General features: G+C 33.5%; 2 protein-coding genes across 5 annotated transcripts; both read right to left on the bottom strand.

The window, feature by feature from the left end:
* Positions 1-12469: 12469 nt before the first annotated feature.
* LOC144557768 (uncharacterized) lies at positions 12470-16986 on the bottom strand. 4 transcript variants are annotated; one of them, XM_078306341.1, is made up of 8 exons: positions 16690-16986; positions 15923-16278; positions 15393-15620; positions 14332-14545; positions 13983-14123; positions 13493-13617; positions 13098-13233; positions 12470-13007 (listed from the first exon to the last, which is right to left on the bottom strand). In XM_078306341.1, the coding sequence occupies exons 2-8, from the start codon at positions 16264-16266 to the stop codon at positions 12768-12770; spliced, it is 1428 nt and encodes a 475-aa protein (XP_078162467.1). In that variant the 5' UTR covers positions 16267-16278; positions 16690-16986; the 3' UTR covers positions 12470-12767. The 4 variants fall into 4 exon arrangements, with proteins under 4 accessions (XP_078162467.1, XP_078162469.1, XP_078162468.1 ...); XM_078306343.1 differs by having other exon boundaries at positions 16789-16969; XM_078306342.1 differs by having other exon boundaries at positions 16701-16914.
* A 1932-nt stretch (positions 16987-18918) lies between these two features.
* On the bottom strand, positions 18919-23981 carry LOC144558415 (putative protein phosphatase 2C 26). The gene is made up of 5 exons (XM_078307265.1): positions 22993-23981; positions 22007-22409; positions 21770-21883; positions 21172-21436; positions 18919-19427 (listed from the first exon to the last, which is right to left on the bottom strand). Exons 1-5 carry the CDS (start codon positions 23883-23885, stop codon positions 19303-19305), a joined length of 1800 nt encoding a protein of 599 aa, XP_078163391.1. The 5' UTR covers positions 23886-23981; the 3' UTR covers positions 18919-19302.
* Between the last annotated feature and the right edge of the window lie 339 nt (positions 23982-24320).

Here is a 24320-nt window from a genome sequence, read left to right as displayed (position 1 = left end):
TTAGAGGAGGCATAATTTTAAGGTTGTCAACGAGCTGAGTCAAATCGAGCTAGGCAAAGTTCAAGCTCAGCATAATTTTCTTTTGTGCTGTGAGCCGTGTACATAGCAAATATTTTTGTCGATTTTGTATTGTAAGCCGTATATAGATCATAAATTAAAAAAGAATTTGATTTTTTTTTTTCTTGCAATCATCTCACAAGAGGCACAAAGAGAGAGAGATTAAACTAAGTTTCATCTACTTCTTGTAACGAGCTGAGAAATGAGTTGAGCCAATACAAACCGAGTCGGATCAAGCTCAGACTTATTAATAACGAGCCGAGTCAGAATCGAGCAAGCTATTTACGAGCTTATTCCAAGCTGAACTCGAGCGAACCACAGACTACGAGTTCTTATTCCAAGCTTATTCAAAATTATTATCATCAATAAAATTGTCATCGTTGACTAAATCAACTGATGAACCCAAAATTCTGACCACCCTCAAAAAACAAAAACAGCATCACCTGATGAACCCAAAATTCAAATTATTATCATCAATAAAATTGTCATTGTTGCCTAAATCACATCCTCAAGCAGCAAGGTTTTACGGATTACAACTTTATTTTCATCCATAGGCATGAATATGATGACCTCATATGAAATTTCTCAGATGAGAATTACTCAGGCTGTTATATTATACATGATGTCTGCGTATGTAAAATTATAACATATAACCAAAACTAACAATAAATTGCATAAAAAGTGCATAATGTCTGGATATGTAAAATGGGAATATGTAACAAAGATTAATAATTAGTTTCTTATCAGCATATTTTGCTGCCTCTCGGCACAAAAGCTGGTACGCTGATGGCAACACCTAGCTAGCAAATTGTGGGTAAAAATATTGACAGAGCTAATTTTGTCAATCATATACTTCTTTCATTTTGTCATTATATATGTGCTGCATGAAGTCAAAATAACTTTGTCAATATGTTTAACAATTTTAGTTGTGTATCAGTATCTTTATCCAATAATCCGAATCAGATTAAAATATTCTGGCACAGAGTTAGAGCTACATGACTTGTCATGCAGCTCAAAGTTAAAAATTTGTTCCATCATAAAAATTTCTGCTATTCCCAATTTTTTTTGCCAGCAATGGAAAAGAATCCGTACCGTTCAGTTATTGCTAAACGATAAATTGAAACCGAAGTCATAGAATAGCACCGTAATGACCAAAGCAAATATTTTGTAAAGAAGCAAAAGCAATATGAAGAGAAACAATAAAAGGTGGAAGAGACAAGGTGGGTTAGTGTTCAACTGTTCATTAGTAATTTAATTAATCTTAGTTTTATTCACTTAAAACTATTTGGGCTGAAGGCCCGAAACTTGAGACCCAAGATCTAAAAGAGGCCCAATTTAAGAACCAGAGGCGCGCATTTTGCATAGGTCTAGTGCTACATTTATTGCTAATCAAATGGAATTTGATTTAAGATTCTTTTGCTTCCTTTTTTTTCCTCTTGTTGAAGGTACTCGATCACATTTGTTTTGCTCCATTTAAAAATATGATTTTCTATAGGCCGCGTCAGGTATTGTGGAAATGGCACAAAGTGGTCACAGTTATGCTACCAGAAACTTACAGGTACATGATCAGTAGTAATGCTAGTTTCTGTGTTGATCAAGCTAGCTAGCCTTGGCACTATTAGTGTCATCAAATCTACTGCTGACAAAGTTAAACAAGTACAAGACTTATTTTTCGAGGAGCGTTAAAATTGCAAAACTATTAACCATATATATATAATTATTATTGACATTTTAATGTTTTTCCCCATAGCGGTTAATTTAGCATCATAATGGGAAAATATATAGCAAATGCTTTAGCTATCGGTTATTTAGTGGATTGTTAATCTATATCTTAGCCCACAATTTCGAAATCGATGATGGTTTCATGCTATTTCATCCACATGTTCTCTCTCTTATTCTAGGTTCTAAAACTAGAAGTAGAACAAAAAGATAAAAACTATTAGCTATATTTCACCTCGCGCGGTAAGACAATTGCACTCAACATTTTTCTTTTCGTTTCATCATTTTCTGGCTATTTTGTTTATATTTTTTTTAATTTGATATATTTTTTTTGTTGGTTTATCTGTATACAATGCCTAGTGCCAGAAATAGGGAAAACCAAGAGTAACGAACGCATTTTAAGTTCTCGATAAATTGTTTGAAATAACCTAATGGAGAAACTAACATAAACCACCAGGTTTTAACTTTTAAGTGCTAGTTAGCATGGCAGCCAGATGGTTTTTTTATTAGTCAAATAATTTATCTATTTCTTCACATGTTATAGGTAATAATTACTTGTTCAACCTCTAGAACAAGGAAGAAAACATTTAAGTCCGTTGAACCCGGCTTATGATTTTGGTTTCTTCTTGAAAAAAAATAACAAAACCATATATGGTTGGCTGCTATTTTTTGCCATAAAGTCCTTGGAAATTAATGTCCAGCTTTGTGATAAAGTCCTTGGAGATGTAAAACAAAATGTACTTAATTGGCTAGGGACAGAACTAGAAAATTTAGATTGGAAAGTTGAAATGTCAAATACATAATATATATGTGGTCACTCAAATTTGAACCTAATTGAGTTTTCATCCTACAAAATAAAATTCTAGTCACTAGACTACAAGCATACATATAATATTTTGATCCAGAAAGAGGAGATAGGAGGTCTGTTCCCCAAGCGATGGGATGAACAAGATATGGAGAGTGGAAATGGAAAATATAAATGAAGAAGATGAGGGATTGTGACTGTGACTCTACTTTCATATACCTTTTTAATATATTATTTGTTGGTGATTGTGACTCTACTTTCATATATGTATATATATATTTTTTTGTAATGTAAAATGTGCAAGGTATAAGAACTTCTATTAGAATGACATAATTATATTTTTATGCTTGAGTTTTATTTTTTGTTCCAAAACTCTATGGAAATATTTGAATCTAAATACACTCTCCTTTAAGTGTGATCTAATAAAAGAGAGACCACGAAAAAAAGTAAGGGTAAAATAGATTATGATAATACTTAATTGTTGATAAATATATTTATGGGTAAATAGAAAAAGACAAATAGAGTTAAGGAGTATATTAGATATAATAAAGAGTATAAGAATAAATAGAAAATTAAAAAAGTTTCAAAGGGTATATAGTAAATTATCATTTTAATTAGGTAGTAGAAGGGGTTCCATATAAGTCCCTTACCCTCTTCTTTTTCACCCGAAAAAAACGAAACTTTTGTATTTAATTTGCATGTATAGAGTATTTATACTCATAAACCAGTAAGTTTGTATTTGTATAATATACATTTTGTAAACCCTAATTACGATATGATTCTTTTGTAACTCTAAAAAGATAAAACGGCGCCGGCGTCTCAAGTATTATATAGTTTGTGTTATGAAACCACATTACAGCATAAATCACCCCCTCCCTCTCATAAAGAAATTTGGTGGCGGCTCTCTCTCCGTGTTCCCTCTTACAACCCTCTTTCATATAAAAATTAGTCGGCGACTCTATCTCCGTGTTTCCTCCTACAACCCCAAATAAATAAATAAATAAATCAGACCCATAATCTAATCGATACAATAAACACACATGCTATGATAAAAAAGATGAGTTTCACTAACTCGTTGGCGAATTCAAGTTTCAACTCGGTTGGTATTGGCCACTGTTTTATTGGTAAGCCTATACTCATATAAATATAATCAATTTCCTTTTCTTTATTTATGACGGACGTCAAGTTTCTCTGTAATTAAAAATATGTCTTTCTACTAGATGGATGTTTATTAATTTTTAATAATTATACCTTCTTTGTGTTTTGGTGCCAATTGTTCTAGAATTCGAATTCTGTAGTTTTTTTTTCCAAAATTATAGGCAATTGTCCTAATAGGTGTCCTTAAGAATGGAGAGGATGAATAAGTGTTTTAAAAGTTTACAAGAGATAAATTTTGATTAGGTTAACAAGTGTTTTAAACGTTTAATATGGCCTGATATTTACAATCAAAGAAAGAAAACAAAATATGAAAAATATCAGCTAGCTGGCATAATTACCTAACTAGCAAAACAGAGTTCTCTATGTTCCAAGCTTTTGAAAAGATTTTTTTTTTTTGCAAATTTGCTCCGGAAAAGTAATATATTTAACCAAAGAATGCAAACTTTTTTTTTTCCCTTTGATGTGTAATAATCTTGCATAATTTCTTTTGAAAAGAACATCTAAAGGGGAGGTATATGTCATGAAAACTGATCAGTTTTACCGTTTTAAAGAGCAAGAAACAATTTTGCCCTTAAAAAAAAATAGGGTACAATATGCTTGAGAACTTCAATAACTGACCAATATAATTGCAAACTGTTGGATTGCCGTAATTATTAAATTTTGAAACTAATTAGTAAAAATAATGGTTTGAAAGAGATATATATGTTGAGATCATAAATAAATATTTGTTTAGAATAATATAAGCTTGATGTTTTTCTTGTTCTTCTTTCTTGGAAAAATAATTTACACAATCTTTCTTTATTATATGAAGGTAAAGATGTTGGAAAGGAGGGCATCGGCAACAGTAAGTTCTCTTTTTATCTATTTATATTTTTTTAGATCAAATCAAGCAAACTATTTCAACAAAATGTATATAAAATTTAATTATTTTTCAATATACATCATCAAAAATTTAAAGTTATTCAGATGACTAAATACCTCTACTAGAAAATTTAAGTTAATTTATTATTATTTTATTTCTCAAGCAAACTATTTAATTACAAGATACATAAAACAATGGGTTTGCTCGAGTTCGCATGTAGAATTTTTCAACTGATAATTGGTAGCAACTTCGCACTTGGGTATTTTTCTTTTTCGTGTTCATCTTATTTAATATTTACATTTACAAAGAAACGAGTCTAGCAAATCGACACTATATAGTTTTAAATTGTTGGAGAAAATCTTTCTTTAAGTTTTTGGGGTGAGAATGATATCATTTTATATGTTTATCAAATTCGTATCATATTTGATAAGACAGTTATAAGTAAAAATAATTCATTAACTTATCGAATATGGATATAAGTAAGAAAAAAAATTATTAGTTTATTGGATAGGAGTATGAATAATAGCTATTTTGTACCCGTTATATATATGAGATATTGGAACCCTCCTCTAACTATATAGTATTTATTATTATGACTGAACTGATTTGTACAATATTTTATATAATATTTGAAATTTAAAATTTTCAGTAATTCAATATGTTTGAGGATCATATAACCAACTATGCTATAGCCTATAGGAATATATGCCAACAGTGGATACTATAACATAAATAGCAGACAAGAAATGGTATTTTTGCAAAAATAGCCAATTTTTGACTGATTTAATGGAAATTTCTAAAATCTCCCGATTTTGGTTTCTATTACTGACCTCTATTAATTTTTTTTAGTCTCTTTGTGCCAATGACTATTTTTAAAATATACATGGTTAAAATACTTATATTTTTATTATTTTAATTAATTCAATGTAATCCAACACTTGATCTGTCATATTGACTTTGAGAGAGAGAGAGAAGAGAGTTGGGCTCCGGTGCTATGCATATATAGTGTCAAGTAGTACTATGCGATTTTAACCACTGGATACGCTTTAAGATCTGTGCAAACAAATTCGCTGAATCAAGAAAGATATATATGTGTGTTGTCTGGTTTCAGGGAATCAAGTGTATCATGTGAATATTTCTAACATCTCTCAAACCAACCTTCAGCAGTATATCACTAGTACTTCGGTTATATCTCAGATCTTTTGCAAAAATAGTTCATCAGAAATAGATCTAGTGGCAGGCTTCGGATCTAGGATTAACTCTCTATTTTTTACCATCACATGAAAATTTAGACAGTACATATTTTATACCAACACAGAAACAAGCAAAATCACCATCAATTTCCTTTTTTTTCTTTCTTTTTTTTTTTTTCTGGCTAGTAGCTAGATGAGTCGCCTTTGTATCTATTTTTCAATATGCATATGTCAGCAATTTGCATTGTCATGCATCGTGTTAGGTGTAAAAATTTACAAAATCCCTTAAATAACCGCTTAAGCATATCAGAATATATTTTTGCCATGCATGGGTATTTTGTAATGTGAAGATATATACTAGAAAAACAGATATTAAAGCATTACACCTGTGAACTAATATATATATTTAATTAATTCTTTCAGGCAATCCTTATCACATCTTTCCCTATATAAGAAGCCTAGAGTCCTTGAATAAGCCAAACATTCCTCACTTTCACTTTGAGTTTCCTTATTCAACCTAAATGGCGTTCGATCTATTCTGTCCATCTTTCTCATCAACCAAAAAAATTACGATATGTAAAGATCAACAACTTGGCGACTATGATGAAGGTGGTGTAAACCTAAACCTTTCTCTAGCACCTGTGTTCACTAGATCTGAAGCTTTCCTTGCTTCCAACACCGGTGCAATCCAAAAAATGCCATTACTGTCAATGCACCGAAACCCCGCTTTGGAGGACGGGCCCGAGAGGAATTAGGGTAGGACCTTACGGCTCGCTCTCCCCTCTTTATAATTTTGTATATAAAGAGTTCTGTTTTTCCTTTCCTTTTTCATTCAAGTGATTTTCAATAAACCACAAAAGGGTTGTAATATCTCATATTTTTTTTCATCTTGCTAATATCTTGCTATTTTTAATACTTTTATTTAGACGCTCTGCAATGCTTGTGGACTCAGATATAGAAGGCTTGATCATCGTAGGAAGGCTTGTCTCGTTGAAGGCATACCAATGTGGTACTCTAAGACAATCAATCGTGAATTCGCAGACTTTGTTGGCAAAAATTGGAAGGAGAATTAGGTCTAAAATATTGTTGTTGTTGTTGTTTATATACGTCAATGTTTGATAGTGATATTGATTGTGATGATAATAAAATCTTAATTACCATGTTTAGCAATACTTTTATTTACTAAATTCAGTTACATTTTACTTTCTTTTCGTCTTTCAAATTCTCATGCTGCTAAGGAATATCTTTACTAAAAATTAAGGATCCTGATAACAATCCTCGCAGCTTTATTCCCGCAAAATATCCCGCACAAACTGCCAAAAATATCATGGGGGTACCTCTCAATCATTAATAAGCGTTTAGTAAACTATTAGTATTTAACTTGAAGCATCAAAGTATTTATCTTGAATTTTCAAAGTATTAATCTCTATTTATGAAAGAATAAATCAATTCATTAGTTATCCCCGCACAAAATTTCCTTTTTTTTGAATCGTTCCCGCACAACTGGAGACCATTAAATAAACAATCTCCTCATAAATACTTGTCAGTTATCCCCGCACAAAAAAAAAAATTTCTAGATTGTACCCGCACAACTAGGGACCATTAAATAAACAATCCCCTCACCCAATGATAAATACTTCTCAGACATAATAATAAATATTTTATGTTACATGGATAAATATTTTATCTTACATGGATAAATATTTCTCAGACATAATTGCAATTTTCATTAAAACATCAATGATAAATACTTCTCAGACATAATGATAAATAATTTATGTTACATAGATAAATACTTTATGTTATATGGATAAATACTTCTCAGACATAATTGCAACTTTCAGTAAAACATCAATGATAAATACTTCTCAGACATAATGATAAATACTTTAAGTTACATGGATAAATACTTCTTAGACATAATTGCAATTTTCAGTAAAACATATGTATGTCAAAGACAATGATAAATACTTCTCAGAATCAATGATAAATACTTGTCAGAAATAATAATAAATATTTTCTTGAACTTTGTTCTTGAACTTGTTAATAAGTAATGTGTAATCAAATCAAAGTATTATCATGTCAGAGACAATGATAAATACTTCTCAGATATTGTAATAAATACTTGTCAACAATAATGATAAATATTTTATTAAACATCAATAAACAGATAAGCATTTATTAGCGGGGATTGTTATTAAATGAAAGTATAATTAATGCGGGAATTGTTATTAGAGGACAGTATAATTAATGCGGGGATTATTATTAAATAACAGTGTAATTCAATGCGGGGATAAATGAAAATTATGAGCGAAATAATTGGGGGGATTAATGGCAGTTAAGAAAAAAAAATGAGAGAGAGAATGCAGGGATAAATGGAGGGACAAGGATAAGGGGAATCATATAATTATTCAAGAATTAAATGATATGTATGATTATTGATAATGAATCGTGACTTTCAAATGAGATGTCAGACTTAATGCATCTACAAAAATTATTCAAACCTAGTTTAATAATTAGCTTTATCAAATTTACTTGGTAATTAAATGTCATGTTAAATAAACAAAATTAATTTCCTACAAAAAAATTGTCTTTGTTTGACAAAGCAATTAAAATTGTTCCGTTGCTTTGCCTCCATTCAGATTACATTAATAATTTTGTCTTCATGTAATTCTTTCTATATTAAACCCCTATTTTATTTTATTTTTACTATTTAAAACATGCATGGTTAAAAAAATATGTAATGTAATGCTTGATTTGTCGTACCCTATTTCTAAATAATGATAGATAAAATTATTCAACTTTATATTACAACATGACTTTGAATATTGGGGCTTTTATTATTAAATTTCATTACCTACAAAGTATTAAAAAAAATAGTCAAAAATTATTCTCTCTATGAACCAATTGTGGGCCAGAACGTCCTTCGTCTATAATGGCAAATGGGTACCGCTAACAAATCTGCTTTCCACTGTTTAAACCTTTGGGATACATTCATACAACTATCATATTGGAAATTAGTAAAGCACCTGGTAATATGTTATTTTGGATCCAATGTAAGCAATAATCGTATTGAGTTCTCTTTGGCTTAGTTTTCACATCTTGTGTTCTCTTAAATAATATAATAGAGCGCAGTGTTTTTAAATGCAGTTTTGTTCATGCATGAAGAAGGTCACTGCATATATATATAATTTTAATATAGAAGTACATATATGATTTTACTATGAGTTGTTAAAAGAATATACATAAAATAAACTAATGTATAATACAATTGTGTTATAACCTAGTAGTTTGTGTTTTTAACTATAGTTCCATATGTCATGGGTTCAAGCCTCTCTCAAAATAATATTTGTATGGAACTTTTTCGGATTTGGGAGCAACCTCATGGACCGCATATACGGCCGACATATCCGCATATGTGGATCTCATATTCCAAACCGTATAAGAGGGGTTGCATGGAATTCTGGATGCAGATGCCGACAACATAACTACAAAAATAGGCTACTATCAGCGAGAGTATAAAGTGACTATTCCCGAGTGTACACTGACAAAAAAGAATTATTCACAAAGATACCGTCTGCAAAAAACACTTTTACCATCGCAAATGGTAACAGATTTTTATAATGAATTAATAAATTAATTATATACTCATACGTGGTTGCATATGCAGTCCATGCGGCCGCATTAAAAAAAAATCTCTGATAGAGTGTAAGTTACGTCATATGGACACAAAAGACAATCAGGAGTCCTGGACACAGAATTTAAACTTGAAAGATAATTAGTTGTGTGATAGTTTAGTGTACTAGGGTACATATATATGCTGTCTGGTTTCAGGGAATCAAGTGTATCATGTGAATTTCTAGCCTCTCACAAGCAACCTCCTGCAGTATATCTCTTGTACATTTGAACACTTACAAGTTAAATCGTTCTCCATATCCTGATATGAAGGATCTTTTGCGAAAATGGTTCATTAGAGAAATAGATGTAATGGCATGTCTAGGATCTAGGATTACCTCTGTTAGTGTGATCATCATCACATGAAAATTTATACAGTACATTTTTTACCAACACAGAGAAACAAGACAAACCACATTTTCCGTTTCCTTTTTCTTGCCAATAGATTAATCACCTTTATATTTATTTCCCATATGGATATGTCAGCAATTTGCATTGTTAATTTGTTATGCATCTTGTTAGGTGTAAAAATATACAAAATCCCTTAAATAACCCCTTAGCATATCAGAATATCTTGTTGCCATGCATGGGTATTTTGGAATGTGAAGATTCTCCCTCCTTTATCAAGTATATCTATTACAGTTACTAAAAAAACAAATAAATTAAACACTAAAACACTACGTACATGTGAAGTGTAATATCTTTAATTCTTCCAAGCAATCCTTATCATCACTTATTTTCTTTCCCTATATAAGAACCTTAAGTCATTGATTAAACCAACATTCCTCATCACTTTACTTTGAGTTTCCTTATTCAACCTAAATGGCATTCGATCTATTCTCTCCATCTTCCTCATCAACCAAAAAAAAGACATGTGAAGATCGACAACTTGGTGACTATGATGAAAATGGTTTAAACCTAAACTTTTCTCTAGCACCTCCATGTTCACTAGATCTGAAACTTTCCTTGCTTCCAACACCAGTGCAACCCAAGAAATGCCACTACTGCCGACGCACTGAGACCCCACTTTGGAGGACAGGCCCAAAAGGAATGAGGGTATGTACGTAGGACCTTACGGCTCAGTACCCTCTTTATAATTTTGTATATAAGAGTTCTGTGTTTTGTTTTCAAGTGATTTTCATTCAATTGGATATATAGCTGCTGGGTTTATTTAACATTCTACAACATATTCTCAATTAATGTTTAATACCATAAATTTGTTGACAGATCTACTACACATTTTTTATTATAACAATTTTGGACATGAAATCTCAATTTTTCATCTTGCTAATATTTTGTTATTTTTAATATCTTTCCTCAGACGCTCTGTAATGCTTGTGGACTCAAGTATAGAAAGCTTTATCATCGTAGGAAAGCTTGTCTTGCTCAAGGCATACCAATGTGGTACTCGAACGCAACCGACCGTGAATTCGCAGATTTTGTTGGCGAAAATTGGAATTGGAATTGGAATTAAGTTTAAAATACTGTTGAATTCGCAAACCTTGTTGGCGAAAACCAGAAGGAGAATTAGGTCTAATATATTGTTGTTGTTGTTGTTATTGTTTTTTTATGGTAGTGGTCACGTTGTTTGATAGTGATGTCGATTGTGATATAATAAAATCTTAATTACATGTTTGGCAATTTACTTAATATGTAATTTCTCATTTTACTTTTTACTTAATAAAATCAGAAGGAGAATTAGATCTGTTACATTTTACTTTTGTTTAGTATTTCAATTTCTCATGATAATATGGAATTGTATTTCCTAAGAATTAAATTAATGTTATCTAAGCATTGATAGATGAATCATGACTTCAAATGGGTTGTCAAACTTAATGCATCTACAACAAGTATTCAATCCTTGTTTAATTTAACTTGACCAAATTTGCTTGGTAATTCAAATGCATGTCATTTTAGATAAACAAAAGTTCCTATAAAAAATATTGTCTTTGTTTGATAAAAGCAATGTCCGTTGCTATTGCTGCGTTCAGATTAGTAGATTGCATTCATATATTTTTTTTTCTTCATGTAGTTCCATAAAGCATCTTTGCGTTTAAAGGTCCTATATATAAACAATGTCTACAAGTTCAAAGGGTTGGATTTTTTGTATAAAAAATATGTAAAGACTTTTGTATTGTACAAATTGTGTGTGTGTGTGTGTGTGTGTGTGTGGTGCTTTCTGTTGATGCACAACGAAAGATATGTCATGTAGGCTCCAAAGGTACCGATGATTTTTTACATATATATTTAATTTTTATTTTCTAACTTGACAGCCACCGTCAAGATTTTTCAAAAAAAAAAAGCAAAGATGAGACTCATTATTGTATAGGCATGCATAGGAAAAGGTATGACAATCCCCAGAAAGTTTACTTCAATTTGCAGAAACATTGGAAAATAATCAAAATATCAAGAGGTTTAAGTTTATAACGAAAATGGATTAATATCCGATCCAACTCGAAGCAAAAGAAAAATTATTTTAGATAATTATGTAGTACTGACATGTCAATTGGTCAGCGCCGTTTCGTCAACATCATTTAATTTTGTATTAATAGCATATCACTGGATCATTGCAGTAATTAAAGTTAGGTGTATCTTTTATGTTCATCTTTCTCGCCAAAAAATATCAGTGTACTATTTTTTTATTCTTTTTTTGTGATGGTGAAGACTTGAGTTCAATTATCTTTTTATGTGATTATGCGAAATGCAAGCAGCGAAGAGTGAAGGTACGAGTTTAAACCACCCTCCATTTTGGGTTTGTGAAGTAAAAAATGCTCTTGTCAGGGTTGAAATAGAACTGCCAGATTAAGCATATTTAGAGGTGGACTCCAATTATCAATGTTTTATTAATGAAATACGTTCAAATTTATGGAGGTTTGCAGTTCTTTCCATCAGACGAGAGCTGCTGCTTTCAGATTCTCTTAATATTGTATCGTAATTGAGTTCCACTCCGGAAATATAATCCGGTCATAGAAAACATACAGAATCCAATTATCCAAATAACAAAGGCAAAATTACAAGAACAGCAGCAAACAAGACAATAAAATAAAAACTAGGACGACATCTAGTGCAATAACACGAGAAATTACAAGCAGAACTAGCAAGGAGATACAAAAGCTTCCAATATACCCATCAAAACCTAGGTTCAGCATCTTTACTCTGTTAGTACTGATTTCCTAACATAACTTACAATTCCTCAAAATTTGCACAAACATATCTCACTCCTATTTTTAAGTTACATCCTGACTGACTAAAACCAAACCGGCTGTTTCTCCTCCTATTGTTTTCCCGAACTAGAGAATTAGAGCCCAAAGAAACCAAGCTCGCTAGCTCTTTCCTTCTCAAAAGTTTCAAAGTACTGGTAGATGATGGTGACAGCAAGGAGAATACCAGTACCCGACCCGATAGCGCCCATGAAATCTGCAAGAACCGTCAAGGCCCCAATGCACATGCCTCCAAAGGCAGCAGCAGTAGGGATGTACCGGTTCAGTTCCTTCTGAAGGTTTGACTCACGGTGACCAGGCATTACCATTTGTTGCTCCTGGTACCCAATTAAGCAAAGATAATTAGACCCCCTCAAAATTTTCAGTTTTATATATTCTGTTTGAGACCAATAAATTATAAAGTGTACCTTAAGTTGCTTGGCTACGTCTCGAGCAGAGGACCCGGAAACTTCTATCCAAGTCTTGGAGAAAAGCGCACAGGCCGACAGCATGAAAACAATGTAGAAGAGGGCGTGGAATGGGTTTGCGGCCATGTCAGCCAAGCTACAGTTAGAATTTACATTAAATTAACCAAGGGGAGTTGTAGAAACCAGAAAAATTTAGATATCACAAAGCCCGATAATAAAAGGGTAGCTCCCGGTATATCAATGAAGAAGTCCACAAATCCCACAGATACCACAGAGTAAAAAAAAATATCTCCAGACACTGCTATATAAAGATCCGGGACTATGGAAAACAACATCGAGAGGTGCGCACAACCTCTTTTTTCAAGAAAAAAGGTGGGGTTGAATAGATAGGCAACCTGGATGGGGCAGTGATGTAGTAGGCAATACCACCAACAGGAATCGATTGGCCAGAGTACTCTGATTCCTTCCATTTGCCGAGTAGATCTACTATGAAATTTCCACTGTACCTCCTGTGTAACAACTGCACCAGTGCAGAAATTTATGGAGTTTGTGAGTAAAACATAATTCACATTAAGCTCCAAAGACTTGTATCATTAACAGAAATTACAAAATCCATTGATGAAGTATAAGCATGAAGCAAGGATTCATAAACCCTAGTTCAACCACATACTCTTACTAAACATGCATCATCAAAAAAAAAAAATTGCACCAGTACAAGTCCAGCACCAACAAGAATGTACCAATACTTTCCACACCAGAATAAATATTTTTACTGAATGACCCAGAAGATGTTTAGAAGAGACAAAATTACCTACAACCTAACACACAAAAATACCGCATTTAAATATAATTGAGGAGCAACAGCAAAAGGGTATACTGATTTACCTGAGAGATGAAATAGAGGTTGGAAACCAGAGCAGACTGAAGAATAATAGGCATGTTGGAAGTATAAAAGAGCTTGATAGGGTAAGAGCCCTGCTGACCTCGTGCATTCTTGGACCGCACTGGGAGGACCACACGGAATCCCTGGAAGTAGATTTCAAAGAAGCATGCATTATAAAGAATGTACCACACAAAATTATACAGAAAAATGTGATTTAGTGAGTACTTGTTTATTTCTGAAACTGAAATTATAAATTTTCTTTAGATCCAGTTCAAATAAAAGAGCAAGAAAGAACTGTTCGTCAAGTAACTAAACAAGACCAAAGCAGGTTCAATGACATACTATGTATACCTGGAAATACGTAACAATGAGGAAGACAAGAACAGTGGCAAGGAGGTTGGTAACATTGGGGAGGTTCTGACGGTAGAAAGCCTCGCGTAGGGCCCGCACCTTGTCGGTTCGGGTTATTAAGAGGTGAAACAGAGCAATCACAGCACCCTCAAACTCTGCACCGCGGCCGCTATTGATTGTTGTTGGGCTAAAGGCCTTCCATATAATGTTCTCACTGCATTGTTGACAAAGACACCAGAAAGAACTAAGATTAATATTCTTTTAGTGTTGATATTTAAAACAAGAAGAGAAGCAGCAGTTGAAGAAATTCTTTGTATTGATTTTCATTAGTTCCAGACCAATTGATCACAGTGTATTTACAGACATCTCAGTCTTTAACTAATCTTGTAACTAGGGCCTCAACTACAGTTAACATCTGAATCAGTAGTCAAAATGAGATAACTATATTCTGTCATATCCTAGGAGGTTAAGTCTTGAGTCTTGTAATCGCCTCCAGTATGCTGATAAATGGATTTGTCCAGTTATTCTTTAATAATATTTAACAAGGTGACAGCAATTATGCTGGTGGTTCTGTCTAACTTGGCCCAAAAACGAGGATTAAAAAACTGATTTGGCACATTGATCTTCAGATCTTGTACAATATGAACAATGAAGATCATTATAGTACTCATTCTGATTAAAAATAATTTAAGTTGCTCGTATTGTTTTTATTTTGAAGGAGCATTTAATTTTTCTACGGCTTCTTTGGTGCTTTATTGAAAGAAAAAATGAGGATATATCGAGGTTTATATTGACATACATGGAGGAAATTTTGGGTAATTGAGGAAATATGGGTAAGGTGGGAAGGTCCAAAAGAACTGGCTGAGCACAAAATTCCAGCAAACCCTCCAGTTAAGGCTAGAGATTGCTATTTTTGGAGGCCAACAAAATTGTCAAAAAAAATAAAATTGGATAATCAATTCTCTTGGCTTTGAAATTTCTGTAATTTAACCGTCTAAAACCCTAAATTGGCGCACAGATCTACATGAAAGCATTGAAAACATATAGATTTAAGTACATACCAGATATTGGTGGCAATGAAGAGAGAGATACCAGATCCCAACCCATAGCCCTTCTGGAGCAATTCATCCAAGCAGATAACGATGATACCAGCAAAGAAAAGCTGGAGTATAATCAAAATCGCATTGCCGGTACCGAGCTGGCTGACACTGCCGTACATCCCAGATAAAACGTATGCAACAGCCTCTCCTATGGCTATCAGTATACCAAGCAACTTCTGTGCACCATTGCTGCCAAAAATATGAATAATCTTATACTAAGAAAAAAAGAGCTCTCGAATACAACACTGTGTTGCTCATGACAAATTACTTGAAGACCTACACAAAGTTCTAGAATAAAAAGGTTTTCAGAAATTATACTCCAAATTTACTGCTTTGAATAGCATGCAACATTTTCATACTTTCAGTGACTTGTGATATTACATACCAGGTATATCTGAAAAGTATTGTGATAAATTTGGTATTATCTACTTATTACTTGTACAGCTGATACCCAAATCTGATTCATTCAAGACATGAAGACTTTCACTTACAGGAGTGCACGATCCTCTCTGACACTGTTATCAACCTCTATAATCTTGGAACCGACCAACAATTGCATGACAAGGCCAGATGTCACAATAGGGGTGATACCCAGCTCCATAACGGTACCACGGTTCGACGCAAGGATTACGCGCATCCAGTAAAATGGGTCAGCACCAGTTGTAGAGTGGATCCCATAGAGAGGGAGCTGGGAACAAACCAGGAAAATGAAAAGGGATATCACAGTATAGATTACTTTCTCTCTGAAGGGGATCTTTCGATCGGCACTTTGCACTTCAGGTAGGAATGCCAAAAAGGGTCTGACAAGGTGCAAAACCCGAAAACCACCAGCCATTTATTCTTTCCTCTACAAGAATAGTATTAGAAACTTGAGTTAGAAACACCTGACTCCATAGAATTTTGGAGGAATTTGACATTAATTCCAAGTGGAACAGATGTATGTGATTTATATGTGATTTGTTTGCATAGTTTCTAATTTGAGTCTACAAATTTTACTATTCTTAGCATTACTTCTATTTCTGGCTGGTCTCCAATTTGTAAACTCGAATTCACTAGCAAATTGGAAAGAACAGCTCAGATTCTGATTCCTAACCCGGTTTGGTTATTCACATGCCTTTCCTATAATGCTCTCTCATGATCAAGATTCACAAAATTCATACTTTCTCTTCTAAAAAAATATAGGGTTTCATGAAAAAACATGGAAATTAAGCAAACAAAATAATAATTAGTCAGAATATCAAATAACTGCAAGACGTACTTAGATCAGACCTTCTAAACAAAGCAAATGCAGATCTCCTTCCAAAATAATGTAGAGATGAACCAAATATGAGAGAGGGAATGAGAGTTTAGACCTTACTTCAATCAAAGGATTTCGGTATTTCGAAAGGAGAAAAACCCTGAGAAAGAGAAAAGTGATGGGAATAAACCCTTTCTCTTTATCTTTCTTTCTTTTCTTTTTTTCCTTTTTTACTGTTTCGGAAAGAACAAATACTTAAACGGTGATTTTGTTTTATTTTGCGTGAGACATGTATTGTCGTAGTGTCGTGGAATATCTGTGTTTGCTCAGAATGTCCTTAAACGGTGATTTTTTACCAATTTTTTAAAATAGATACAAAATCATGGACCGTTCAAAAAAGTGATTTTCTATCTATCTAGAAAAAATAATAAAAGATTTTCTAAAATTATAAAATTTCATTTCAAAATGTATTTTAGTATGAATAGTATATTGAGCGGTTCAAATAGATACATTAAACTTCGAAAATGAACATATAAAATATGAGATATTGAAATTTGGAATCTTTATATATATTTTTCCAATCGATAAGTATAGTGATGATAATTTGGGAAAAAAATTTAGCAAATAAAAGGTTGATTTTTTTTTTTTTTTTTTTAGTTTTGCAAGTATTACACATTGGGGAGCGTTGAAAATTTAATTTGGTACAGGCCTGTCACAGCACCACAAGGCAATGGGTTGTACTGAATCAAACATAACTTGTACTATCCTTAACCAAAAAGTTCGGTCTAATGTTTTTTTTTTTTTTTTTAGTTTTTTTAAGGTTTAATATATATAAATAGCTTTAGCTTGATATTTTTTTTTTATGAGTATTGTTATATTTTTATTATTGTTTGACTATTTGAACTTTAAAAATAGAGATATAGATTCATAACACAGACGGTCCCGTAATATGCTTATTAACATAGTTGTTATTTTTTATTATTATATTTTTAATATGTATAAGTTTTAATACATAGTTTGTCAAATACTACATCAGATGTTATATTGAAAACCGTCAAACTGTCTATATAAAGTTGAGTGATGTAAAATCAATTATTGCACTTCCTATTCTTTATGTTTTATCATTTTTTAGGTTATTTATTTATTGGTTTTGGAAACATCTTATTTTTGTCAGTTTCCCATCACGTGACATTTTTAATTATAATAGAAGATTAAATATCACATTTTTTATTTATTTTGGGTAGAGCAAGTTGACCGGTATAGATATCGACAGAGTTATTTTAGAAAGAACAAACGGTCATTATAGAGATCAAATAAAAATTATATGACTAATGTGCTGCATAAAATTATAATAGCTCGAAGACATGATCTGATACATAGTCATGCCTGATCGCATGCTTGTGTAAAACTAGAGTGTTCTTAAGTTCATCAAGCTTTTTGTTGAACTCAAATCTAAAACTTATCTAAAATTTATCGAATCGGCTTTAAACAACGAATCTAAACTATTGAACCCCGTTTACTTTATGAGTGATGGATCTATATGTAAAAAAAAAAAAAAAAATTTTGCATAGAGTCAAGTGCTCAAAACTAATCAAATTATAATTATAATATTAATATAAGAGTAAGGCTTGGGTGCTATGGATAGCATAGAGGCCTCTATGCTACGGCTCAATATTCGAGTTTTCAAAATCCAAACGGTCGATCCGAACCGTTCATCTTATTCTCCATATTAATATCTGCTTGGAGACCAAATTTTACATTTTTCTGAATTTTTTTACTATTTATTAAGTATTTTACAAAATTGTTGATCCAACGGTGGCTGCACAAAACAGTAAAACCGTTGGATTAGCGATTTTCAAAGTGGCTTAATAAATAGTAAAAAAATTCAGAAAATTATAAAACTTGGTCTCCAAGCAGATATTAATATGGAGAATAAGATGAACGGTTCGGATCGACCGTTTGGATTTTGAAAACTTGAATATTAAGTCGTAGCATAGAGGCCTCTATGCTATCCATAGCACCCAAGCCTTACTCTTAATATAAAAACTAACAATAATAAAAATAATTACAACAGTAATAATAATTATATATCATATTAAAAATATATAATAAGACAACAATTAATAATCATAATAACTAGATAATTAAACAATAATAATGATTTTGCCTCTATTCTCACTAACGCATGCTTTACATTATCCAACCAAACATGAAGAAAAACTAACCAAATTTATAGAGAACTTCTAGGTTGTTTAGCAAAATTTCATATATTTTTAAAATCGAAGTTGAAATGAAAAGAATGGGCTCATTGCACAAAATTTACACAACTTGTAACAAAAACAAATGAAAATACCATGTAAAGTGCAAAACCTAGGATTTAATCCCCTTTCCAATAGAATGTATTTCCATATCTGGGTTTCTCCAATTTTTCTTCAAGGAACCAAACCAATATTGGCCTCCCTTCATATATTGGTATCATTGCTTCATGCTCAGTTTTTGTTCAAAATCTCTCTCGCTTAAACATCTATCCTCTGCACCTTCGGAGTATCTTCTTTAATCCTTCAAAATTCATCACATGAGCAACGATGCTTTCTGCATCTTACTCTCTGCACAAAACCTGATGCACATCCAATTTTACAAGTACCTCCCTGAAAATTTCCAGATTCTCCCTTCAAGAGAGATAACTATGACAGTGACATCATCATGGTATTTTCTTCGGTCTCCCTGAGGTATGTCCAATAATTCATAGAAATCCATGCCTGAAATACAAAAATCGTTTTACATTAAAACGAGGGCTTACTGGCTAATTCCTAGAATAAGATAAGGCCACCAAGATCAAGCACCAACCATTGCAATTAAGCCTTTCATTTAAATCATTGCATCAATTATACTTAAATTAAGCTCCATCCTAAGTATTTGACCATAGCCTCAATTCTCAACTAAACTTCATGTCTAAGTATTAAAATAATTTGATGTAAGGCTAAACATCTTTCAAATTGATCCAAGTTTAACACACGCCCTTCGAAAATAATTTAGAACACATTACAAATTTAATTTTTTAATTTGAATAATATTTTTTAAATATATGTATCTTAAGAGTTGGATATATCATAAAAATTGGAAGTTTAGTTCAATTTATCTCTGCAATTAAACCTATATCAATTTCTCATATCCAGGTTAAATAATAGCTACAATTCATTTTCAGTTTCAATTCCTCAGAGAAAGACTTTTAAAATTATCTGATAAGGTAAACTCTTTCATGGGCAGTTTATTCCTATTTCTCTTTTTGAAGGCATGACGGAGGCAAATAAAAGGGACTCATTTGAACCCCCATCAACCCAGATATTAACAAAACTCAGAACAAATACTAAAACAACTCCTGTTCTAATGTTCTAAAAGATATATATACACACTCAAACTACCCTCCTTTCCCTTGTTAATGTAGAGTCTGAAACTGAGGAATGGTCCACAATTTGAGCAACCTTTAGAAGAAAACTGGAGCTTCTGTAGTCTGTAGAGGAGAACTGTTTTATACAAGTTTATTACTTGAGAAGTCACTAAATAAACCCCATGCTAAATTACTTAATTCTGGTCAGCAAAAGCCACACAACTCAATTGTACCCTAATCAAGTAACTCTAACTCTCGTGTTCAATGCAAATGGGATAAAATTCTCGCAACTTCCTGTCCTTCCAAATATCCATTTTCTCCCTTTCTCTTCTCCATCATGTAGTTTGTGCACTATTTGTCTCTTATTTTTTCCAGTTTCTGCATTCCCAGTACACCATCATTGGCTAGAAAGAAAGAGACATGTGAGACTGGAAATGGACAGCTGGGAAGGATAGAGAGAAATGGAGAACGAATAGAGAAAGAGAAGTACTGCTTTTTCTATGGAAAAATGATGATAAAGTTGGGTCAATTGAAGTTATGAGTGAACAATTTGTGACATGGGTTGTAGTATATAGTGACCTGTATAAATTTATCCCATTACATGATGTTTCCAATGCTTTGTAAGGATATCCATAGTCAGTTTTGTTTTGGAAGTGATAATAGTGAGTTTTTGAAGTTTTCAGTGTGTATTTTAATGTTCACTAGAATATAAGATATTAAATACATACTGAAACAAGAAAATACTACAACCCCAAAGTCCTAGAAACAATGCACAACATCTAATAGCATGATAATATCCTGTGCGGCTGTGCCCCTCCTTATCCCAAGTTCCTTACATAGATGCTCAAAACACCCCTACTCCTGCCTTACTCTTTTTATCTCCACAGAGAAAAGAAACAAACCAGGGTAATTTGGGTATTCTTGGAAAAGAAAAAAGAAGAACATTTTCCAGGCCCATATACATGAGAATATTTGAAAAATAGAAGTACTCTTTACTAAATTTGCAGGCATCCATGATAAATCTAAAGTTGTAGCCTAGAAAGATATTTGTAAGATTTTGCATAGCTGGATACAATAATACTTCCTACTAAAAAGTAGTAAAATTTAATTCTTACCAGCTCTTTTAGCAGCACGAAAAAGAAGCTCCTCTATAAGGCTTTGAGCAGGATCACCATCAGGGAATCTCTGCATGAAATTCTCTACATGCAATACAACTTCTTCATTACTCAAGTACTGGTACAGCCCATCAGAAGAGAGCACCAAGAACTGGTCAGCTGGGCCCACCTTGTAGTGGCAGAGAGAAGGTGTGCATGTTACATATGGTGCTGTGCCGATAAACTCATTTCTGAACATCTCTAACAGACCATTGTTATATTTTGCCTAAAATGAATACAACAAGAACGAAATAAATAATAAAAACAAATAATAAACTCATGCAAATATAAACATTCTTTGAATAAAGCATAGTTTTGGACTTTTGGTACAAAGTATTGGAATTGAAATAAGGACAATAAACAAAAGAAAGGAAAATAATATTAAAATAGACATATTGAAATTCAAGATTGCTATTGCATTTCTTTTCAGTAGTGCTCAGCAATATGTTTATTTAAAAGAATCATGAGATTGTCAACACTATTTGGGGGGCTAGAGAAAAAGTAAAAGGCTGTGGAGAATAAAGCAACTCTATTTGTTTTAATTAGGACCTTGTATTACCTGCTTGAGATATCCAGCTCCAAAAGCACGTGTCACCTTTAATCTGCCCTTGACTCTGTCATTGACTATGCATTTGTTATCATTTGGATGATCCGTCTTTATCCTCAGCACCTCCTGCTCATTAAATTGAATTAAAATAAAGAAAAACCAAAGCATTGGAACTTCAATTTAGCTTTAAATAACTCATCTAGATTCTAGACTTGACCTTCCCAAAAGATAAATCTCATCTAGACTAACCTCTTCAATGCTGGTGCTATGATCAATTGACAGCTGATGTGCAACTAAACCAGCTCCATCTCTCTCCGTCCCCTCCATTTCCCCATCCTCTCCATTCCCACCATTACTTGCACATTGCGCGATAATAGCCCTACTGTCCCCAACATTCATCACATACACATCATCATCCCTTATTAAGGCAACAAGCAAACACGAACCCATCAATGCTAGCTCAGGATTTGAGTCTATCAATTTCTCTGCCATCTCCAGGTATAGTTTCTCAGTGTTCTCCAGTGATTGAGCAAGCGCACTGAGAACTGTGCTGTGGTCAGTAATGGGACCCATTTTTTTGGCCCGTGTAGCCTCCTTTGAGGGTGTTGGCATCAGTATCTCCTCTTTGAATTTGCTTGTTTTCCTCCTGGACCTGAAATGCAATAGAGAGCTTAGAACGAAGTCTACTTCATGTCTGCACCAACCAACTAATGATAAACTTCACAATTATTAGTCTAAAACTCATAAATTTCACCGTGTTCATAAATTACTACCAAGCAGCTCATACATGATAAGAATAGAATTCAACATTTCAATGTATTTACAACTAATACCCAATATTATCATGTTGTATTCTGGTCGAAACATTTTGCAAAATATTGCCCATAAATAATACCCAACCGTTGGTTAATTGGAATGCACTTAGTACATTGGTCAAATTTTACAATTTTTTGTTCCTTCAATAAACCGTTCTCTGAGTCAAAAACTTGAAAGCATCAAAGAAATTACTTTGGAATAAGCACGGTACAGATTAATTTAAATATGAAAACAAAAATTAATTCAATGTGAATTATTGATTAATTTATCTAAAAATACGAATCCATTTCCTTAGTTGGATAATACCTCAGTGAAGTGAAACAAGGCACACGTAATTTTCAGTTGACAAACCTTCTTTTGAAATTATTATGTGCTCCCTAGAATACACGTCAAGAAAAATAATTACCACCTCACAGTACCTTATTTTGGATAGTGAAAATGCGAATCGACCTGTACCCGAAAATTCCAACCCGCATTCGTCTTCTTCTAAAAACTGCCACAACTGTCTACCAATCTTCTCGCTCTGAGGCTCATCTCTCCCCTTTCCTTCCTCCAGTTCTCCTTCTTTCCAAAACAAGCCCCGCAGGTACACATGCAGGGACTGATACAGATGCGATACTAAGAAATCAGGAGCATCAGGGCCGTTGAATCCATCATAAATCCCCACAAAGAGCCACCTGTGCTCCTCTGAGATTACCACATGGACCCTGTCTTCCCCTGCTTTACCTTGAGCCCACTGCACCCCTTCCATACCGGTTCCGGTAGTAGTACCAGTTCCGGTACCAGCACCATTCGGAATCGGAACGACCCAAGGCCGGTGGTTCTTCTCCGACGCAGACCTTTTCAGAGAAAAACTCGCTGGCCTCCTCCTATGGAACCTTTTAGAAAGAGACTTTGGTTTTTGTTTGTCACTGACTAGTGGGCCCGAGAACTGGACAGGGTCAAGAGGGCCAGAAAGGGCGCCACGCTCAATAGGTCCGGATAGGAAGAATCCTCGGTCAAGAGGGGCCGTGGAGGAGGCGGAGGTGGCAAGTTGGAGAGGAAGAGCGGAGAAGGAAGAAGAGGAATGGAAATGGGTGGTGGGGAGAAAAGAGTCGGAGGAGTGGATGGGAATAGGCATGGAAGAGTTAGCGGAGACAGAGGCGCCTGAAATGGAGAGGAAGGCGGTGTCGGAGGTGGGGGCGTCGAGGGAGGAGGAGCGTAGGTAGCAAAAGGAGTGACCGAGGGTTTCATCCAGTGGCGGAGGAGGAGCGGTGGAGGCGGAGGCGGAGGGGCGGACGCAGGAGAGCAGCCGAGAGGCGCTGCTCCCCATGGAGGTTTTAGTGGTTGTTGGTTTCTTTGTTTGTAGTTAAAAAGTGGGGAGAGAGAGAGAGAGACTTTGCAAAGGTCTCTCTGCAACGAGAAGTTGCAACTCTACAAGTCTACACGGTCAATATGAATGAAACAAATTTGTGTCAGAATATGTCTGTTTTGGAATATTTTTGTTTGACCCTTGTAACATATTGAAATATAACTTTTTGGAAAATAACCTCATTATTTTTCATATCTAGTCTCTGGGCCTCTGGCATATGTATTTCTATTATAATTAGATTTTTTGTTGGGATATTACGAAATAAAAAATTATTAAGATTAATTTGATTTTTATATACAACAATGAAAACGAAAAGATGTATCAAAATATGTAATTTAATTATGGACCAGTTGTTAATAACGACGCCTCAATTAATATTTGTAAAGAAAAATACTC

The sequence above is a fragment of the Carex rostrata genome, chromosome 8 (assembly GCF_964058835.1).
Source record: "Carex rostrata chromosome 8, lpCarRost1.2, whole genome shotgun sequence".
NCBI classification, from domain to species: Eukaryota; Viridiplantae; Streptophyta; class Magnoliopsida; order Poales; family Cyperaceae; genus Carex; species Carex rostrata.
This window is presented reverse-complemented; position numbering and strand designations above follow the sequence as displayed.